Source organism: Brachionichthys hirsutus, chromosome 7, assembly GCF_040956055.1.
Source record: "Brachionichthys hirsutus isolate HB-005 chromosome 7, CSIRO-AGI_Bhir_v1, whole genome shotgun sequence".
In the NCBI taxonomy this organism is placed as follows: Eukaryota; Metazoa; Chordata; class Actinopteri; order Lophiiformes; family Brachionichthyidae; genus Brachionichthys; species Brachionichthys hirsutus.
The window spans coordinates 16,352,145-16,359,640 of record NC_090903.1 but is presented as its reverse complement, the minus strand read 5'-3'; the positions used below and the strand labels follow the sequence as shown (position 1 = coordinate 16,359,640).

General features: G+C 54.5%; 1 protein-coding gene across 1 annotated transcript; it reads right to left on the bottom strand.

Annotated features, from left to right (window-relative positions):
- Positions 1 to 5,267: 5,267 nt before the first annotated feature.
- Positions 5,268 to 7,269, bottom strand: LOC137895516 (loricrin-like; the record flags this gene model as incomplete). The annotated part of the gene is made up of 2 exons (XM_068740992.1): positions 5,608 to 7,269; positions 5,268 to 5,375 (listed from the first exon to the last, which is right to left on the bottom strand). Coding segments are annotated over exons 1-2 (1,770 nt in total), but the record flags the coding sequence as incomplete, so codon positions are not given.
- Positions 7,270 to 7,496: the final 227 nt, after the last annotated feature.

The window sequence follows — 7,496 nt, the reverse complement described above, 5'->3', positions numbered from 1 at the left end:
TCCGGCCCACACCTGTCAGGCGTAGCAGCAGAATCTGTGTGTATGGATCGGCAAAACCTAATCTGTCAGAAACATCAGCCCTTTAAAACAGGCTATAACAGCTTTATAACAAGTCCATGGTCAGCCCTGACCTCTGACCTTTAGCACTAGTGGCCTACAGAGTGAACGTGTGCAGCCGTGCAATCCTTCCTCGTGGTATTTGAGATGGAGCTGAACTTTTATGAAAATAAAACATGGGAGGAGGAGGAGGAGGAGGAGGAGGAGGAGGAGGAAAAGAAAAGCTCCCCTTAAGCTTTTACAGTGAGAAAAGACTTTTAGGAGCAAAGCGGCGTTCTTCTCCCAGTCATTAGACGGGTCCGATGGGAGATGCAGCTCCTCATTATTTGTGTCTTGCTCTCTTTTCATTCTCTCTCCCTTACTCTCCTTTTCTTTCTCTCCATCAATAAATAAAAGCGACTCAATAAGGTGCCGTTGGGGGGGTGAAGCTGGACTCCTTAGAGACAGTGATGGAGAGAAGCAACACCACCCACCCCCTCCATCATCTCCTGTGACAGCCACAACACTAGAGGGAGCTCAAACAACAACCTGATTACCCCCTCCTATAGGACTAACATGGGTAAATCATCTTTCTACAATACTGCCCCCTAAGGGTGGAACTGTTTGACTCCTGCCCTCAAAACATGCACCTCTTTGGCCTCCTTCAAAACGGCCCTAAAAATACACCTTTCAGGGGGGCAGAAACGGAGATAGTCATCACGACTCTCTCCGGATCAACCCCCCCCCCCCCCCCCCATCCCTCCCTCCCTAATATGTCACATTGACGCAGCAGAGATGAATTGATTGGTGGTTTTGAGCAGCATTATGGATCAGCCCGTCGTTAATCATCCGTGAGGCGGGGGCTGCGTTTCGCAGGCGGGGTCGTGTACGGACGCCGTTTGCTCATCAGCTTTACGACGTAACGGCTGAACCTTATTTATGCCGATGGTCCGTAATGCCGCCATGGCTCGCTGATTTGAAGTCGGGCACTGGAGGAGGAGCCTTTATCTGTGATGCTCCTCCCGCTCGCCGTGTCTTTCACTTGCTCGGCTTCAGCTAGCTTCCGGGAATCGCAGCAGCGCGTGTAGCCGACGCCACAGACATGCGCAGGAAGGGCGGCTTGTACCGATACTTCGGAATAGGTGTTTTCACGAGCCCTGATCGGATCACAAATCGGTGTAAACCAGCCCTCTCGATCGGGATCGAGCTCGATTGGGTCAGACTAATCCGATTTGGGTGTGTACATGAAGCAGGATTTTAATCCCATTAAACGTGTCCATGCGAACGCACCGAGTGTCTACTGAGTCTCACAGCAAAAATGAATTCTGATCCGCCGTTGGTCGCTGATCGCTTCCAGTAAACGCGTCTTACGGTCTCGCTTGTGTTCACGCCATCGTCTGATCCCACGCAGCCTCAGCGACGGCGTCGTGTGTTTGCTCAACAGCACCACGTCATCGTTTGCGTCTGTTTGCTGACCTGTTGCAGCTCCTCTTGGTCGCCGCCCACCTCCAGCGCTACGGCAACAGAAGCAAAAGGACCGGCCATCTGCTGTCGCTCTCTCATCAGCTGCTACAGAGCGATGCAAAAAAATAAAGATTGTGAATTCAAAATGCTGTTTTGAGGGAAATGTATTTTGTATTAGGCTGCTTTAACTTAACAGTCGGTAACATCCGGCGGCGGCTGCATTAGCATCATTAGCATCAACTGTTAAGAGCCTTGCACAGCGCTCACACGGTTCAAGTTCAAACAATGTCAGAAGAAAGGCCATAAAGAGAGGAAACAGAGATCAGGACAGAAGAGACAAAATGATCCAGTCGGACGAGGAAGGACGAGTGTAGACAAACGTCCTTAGTCAGGGGACGTCAGCTGGACAAAGACCGTAAGACCTTCAATGGGTCCAAACACCTGAGAGAGGACTACAACGCAGGAACAAAGACAAATCAGCAGGGACAGCATCGTTGTCTTTATCTCCTGAACCGCTACGAGGACACGCGAGCGCTAACCGCGGAGTCTGTCTGTCCCTGTCCCTGTCCCTGTCCCTGTCCCTGTCCCGGCGTCCTGTTGATGCGCTTCCGAGTCGCCGTTCTGCTCCAGGGCGGCCACCTGCTTGACGGAAAACAAACCCATTCCTGGACCATTATGTGCCAAGTTCTAATCATCAGTATGCTGCTTGTTGTTCTGCCTGCTACACACACACACACACACACACGCACACGCACACGCACACGCACACACACACACATACACACACACACACACACACACACACACACACACACACACACACACACACACACACACACACACACACACAATAAGTGTGTGACCCTTATAGGACAGAAAACCTTTGTTTGTTTTAAGCTCAGATCTTTCACAAATATTGTAAAATACATGAATATCAATTATCCATCAATGTGAACGTTTCACACTCAAACCCAGCGATCTAGAGCATCTCACTAATTATTGATCAGACAGACGCTACTTTAATGAGGTGCTGGAATAAAAGCGCATCAAGAAACAGAAGAGGAGATTTTATGAACTCACATGGAAACAGAAACGAAGCATGAAGACGAAAAGACAGGCTAAAAGTGAACGATGCATGTCTGCTGGAACTCTGATGCATCAGAACCAGAACCAGAACCAGAATCAGAACCAGAATCAGAAGTGGTTTACTGCCGTTGTCAGTGAGAGTTCAGACTAGGAACGTTTCTCGGTGAAGTCGTGCTACATCTAACATTAATGACAAAATACAAAGAACATACAAGTACACACACATCAACAGCAGCCGGAGTGGATACACAGATGTGTACTAGCAGCAGTAAACTAGCGTCATCACGCAGTGCAAATGGAACAGTGCAAGTTGTATTCAGGAGTCCGGGACAGAATTATTAAGTGTTCATTAGTCTTACGGCTGAGGGGAAGAAGCTGTTCTTGTCCATGAACTCTGATGGAACTCTGCTGGAACTCTGCTGGAACTCTGATGGAACTCTGCTGGAACTCTGATGGAACTCTGATGGAACTCTGATGGAACTCTGCTGGAACTCTGATGGAACTCTGATGGAACTCTGATGGAACTCTGATGGAACTCTGATGGAACTCTGATGGAACTCTGATGGAACTCTGATGGAACTCTGATGGAACTCTGATGGAACTCTGATGGAACTCTGATGGAACTCTGCTGGAACTCTGCTGGAACTCTGATGGAACTCTGATGGAACTCTGATGGAACTCTGATGGAACTCTGATGGAACTCTGATGGAACTCTGATGGAACTCTGATGGAACTCTGATGGAACTCTGCTGGAACTCTGATGGAACTCTGCTGGAACTCTGCTGGAACTCTGCTGGAACTCTGCTGGAACTCTGCTGGAACTCTGCTGGAACTCTGATGGAACTCTGCTGGAACTCTGCTGGAACTCTGCTGGAACTCTGCTGGAACTCTGATGGAACTCTGCTGGAACTCTGCTGGAACTCTGATGGAACTCTGATGGAACTCTGCTGGAACTCTGCTGGAACTCTGATGGAACTCTGATGCATGTCTGCTGGAACCGAATAAGCATTGCTTTAACGTCCCCTGATTTTTGTTCTATTTGCCGTCAGTGTTTTTTGTACTTTTACATAATTAATGGGCGTGGCCTGAAGGAAATTATTTTCTGTTGTGACTGAAGGGAGGGCGTCTTTTCCTGAGTTGGTTCTGACCTGCTTAAAAAATGAAACTCTACTGAGAAGCTGGAGCAGGAAGGAGAAGGAAGCTGGATCAGGAAGGAGTAGGAAGCTGGAGCAGGAAGGAGAAGGAAGCTGGAGCAGGAAGGAGAAGGAAGCTGGAGCAGGAAGGAGAAGGAAGCTGGAGCAGGAAGCAGTAGGAAGCTGGAGCAGGAAGGAGAAGGAAGCTGGAGCAGGAAGGAGTAGGAAGCTGGAGCAGGAAGGAGAAGGGTTAAGTCAAACACACCTGAGCCAACGAGCTCAGCAGAATTTACTGATGAAACTATTGAACATTTCCAGCCGTTACGCCCCCTGTGGGTGAAGCAGCGTCGGCGTCCGTCTGTAACCTAACGAGATGCTTTAATCAATGTCTCAGACGGCTGCAAGTTTAGGACTGATTCATGTTTTAATCAGAGGGAAACCAGGACATATAACTCCTCCTGACTGCTCCCACATGCACAGGGAGGCAGACCTGAGCTGCGTCGCATGCACGCATGTATGCACACGATGCTGCATTTCTCCTGCAGCTTTTAAATGGACTGAATGCTGCATAATAGATTGAGTGGGCGTGGCTGTATCAGGGACCCGCTGCACCTTTGGTATACACAGTATAAAAAACGGTTGTGATTCCCAATAAAGCCCAAAGTCTGAAGATCTCCTTACAAGGAGGCCTCTGCTGGGCATCTAAAGAAATGGATGCATGAGAAGGAGCAGAAGAAAGGAGTAAAGGAGAGCGGACGAGCCTGGAAGTAAACGTCAGGAGGACTCGAGCCGTTAGCGGACGCTCGGCACGACCTGCCGGAGCGAGGACAACCAGCGTCACGCATGTCCCGGAGTCGAGCGAGGACAACCAGCGTCACGCATGTCCCGGAGTCGAGCGAGGACAACCAGCGTCACGCACGTCTCGGAGTCGAGCGAGGACAACCAGCGTCACGCACGTCTCGGAGTCGAGCGAGGACAACCAGCGTCACGCACGTCTCGGAGTCGAGCGAGGACAACCAGCGTCACGCACGTCTCGGAGTCGAGCGAGGACAACCAGCGTCACGCACGTCCCGGAGTCGAGCGAGGACAACCAGCGTCACGCACGTCTCGGAGTCGAGCGAGGACAACCAGCGTCACGCATGTCCCGGAGTCGAGCGAGGACAACCAGCGTCACGCACGTCTCGGAGTCGAGCGAGGACAACCAGCGTCACACACGTCTCGGAGTCGAGCGAGGACAACCAGCGTCACGCACGTCCCGGAGTCGAGCGAGGACAACCAGCGTCACGCACGTCCCGGAGTCGAGCGAGGACAACCAGCGTCACGCACGTCTCGGAGTCGAGCGAGGACAACCAGCGTCACGCATGTCCCGGAGTCGAGCGAGGACAACCAGCGTCACGCATGTCCCGGAGTCGAGCGAGGACAACCAGCGTCACGCACGTCTCGGAGTCGAGCGAGGACAACCAGCGTCACGCACGTCTCGGAGTCGAGCGAGGACAACCAGCGTCACGCATGTCCCGGAGTCGAGCGAGGACAACCAGCGTCACGCACGTCTCGGAGTCGAGCGAGCAGGTCCAAGACGTGTGGAAGCAGGTTGCTGAGACTCGCCTCCGGTCCACAGCCGATGCGTCGGATCAGACCTGATTCTGGCTGTCCCACCTGCACCAAGACAACACCCAGGATCAATGATGCCCGTCACGGAGACAAACCCGGCCCAGAGCAGAATGGAGGGTCAATAAAAGCACACGATCGTCGTGCTGCGTACGGGAACACACAAACAGGCCCCCACCCGGCCCCCACCAGTGACGATAAGGATCCGACTAATCCCTCATAATGAGCTTCTGAGGCTCAGCGCCGTGACAGCAGACACACAAGAGCTGTTCACTCGAACCATAGCAATGACGTTAGCTACTGGAGAAGAAATAGAGGCGTCCCCAGAGCCCCCAGAGCCCCCAGAGTCCCCAGAGTCCACAGAGTCCCCAGAGCCCACAGAGTCCACAGAGTCCCAAGAGCCCCCAGAGTCCCCAGAGTCCCCAGAGCCCACAGAGTCCACAGAGTCCCAAGAGCCCCCAGAGTCCCCAGAGTCCCCAGAGCCCCCAGAGTCCACAGAGTCCCCAGAGTCCACAGAGTCCCCAGAGCCCACAGAGTCCACAGAGTCCCAAGAGCCCCCAGAGTCCCCAGAGTCCCCAGAGCCCACAGAGTCCACAGAGTCCCAAGAGCCCCCAGAGTCCCCAGAGTCCCCAGAGCCCCCAGAGTCCACAGAGTCCCCAGAGCCCACAGAGTCCACAGAGTCCCAAGAGCCCCCAGAGTCCCCAGAGTCCCCAGAGCCCACAGAGTCCACAGAGTCCCAAGAGCCCCCAGAGTCCCCAGAGTCCCCAGAGTCCCCAGAGCCCCCAGAGTCCCCAGAGCCCCCAGAGTCCCCAGAGCCCCCAGAGTCCACAGAGTCCCAAGAGCCCCCAGAGCCCCCAGAGTCCACAGAGCCTACTGAGTCCCCAGAGCCCACAGAGTCCACAGAGTCCCAAGAGCCCCCAGAGTCCCCAGAGCCCCCAGAGTCCACAGAGCCCACAGAGCCCCCAGAGCCCACAGAGCCCACAGAGCCCCCAGAGTCCCCAGAGCCCCCAGAGTCCACAGAGCCCACAGAGTCTACTGAGTCCCCAGAGCCCACAGAGCCCCCAGAGTCCACAGAGCCTACTGAGTCCCCAGAGCCCACAGAGTCCACAGAGTCCCAAGAGCCCCCAGAGCCCCCAGAGTCCCCAGAGCCCCCAGAGTCCACAGAGCCCACAGAGCCCCCAGAGCCCACAGAGCCCACAGAGCCCCCAGAGTCCCCAGAGCCCCCAGAGTCCACAGAGCCCACAGAGCCCACAGAGTCTACTGAGTCCCCAGAGCCCACAGAGTCCCCAGAGTCCACAGAGTCCACAGAGCCCACAGAGTCTACTGAGTCCCCAGAGCCCACAGAGTCCCCAAAGCCCCCAGAATCCACAGAGTCCCCAGAGCCCACAGAGTCCCCAGAGCCCACAGAGTCTACCGAGTCCCTAGAGCCCCCAGAGCCCACAGAGTCCCCAGAGTCCACAGAGCCCACATAGCCCACAGAGTCCACAAAGTCTACTGAGTCCCCAGAGCCCACAGAGTCTACTGAGTCCCTAGAGCCCCCAGAGCCCACAGAGCCCACAGAGTCCCTGGAGCCCACAGAGTCTACTGAGTCCCTAGAGCCCCCAGAGCCCACAGAGTCCCTGGAGCCCACAGAGTCTACTGAGTCCCTAGAGCCCCCAGAGTCCACAGAGTCCCCAGAGTCCACAGAGCCCACTGAGTCCCCAGAGCCCCCAGAGTCCACAGAGTCCCCAGAGCCCACTGAGTCCCCAGAGCCCCCAGAGTCCACAGAGTCCCCAGAGCCCACTGAGTCCCCAGAGCCCCCAGGGCCCCCAGAGTCCACAGAGTCCACAGAGTCCACAGAGTCCCCAGAGTCCACAGAGTCCCCAGAGTCCACAGAGTCCCCAGAGTCCACAGAGCCCGCTTCTTTCAAACGGTGTGGCTGCTTCACAAAGGACTCGCACATACGCACGCACACACACAGACACACACACACACGCACACAGACACACACACAGACACACACACACACAGACACGCACTAATCCATTACATCCAGTCCCATTAGCCCTCACCACTAGAGGTAATCCATTACATCCCATTAGCCCTCACCGCTAGAGGTAATCCATTACATCCCATTAGCCCTCATCACTAGAGGTAATCCATTACATCCAGTCCCATTAGCCCTCACCA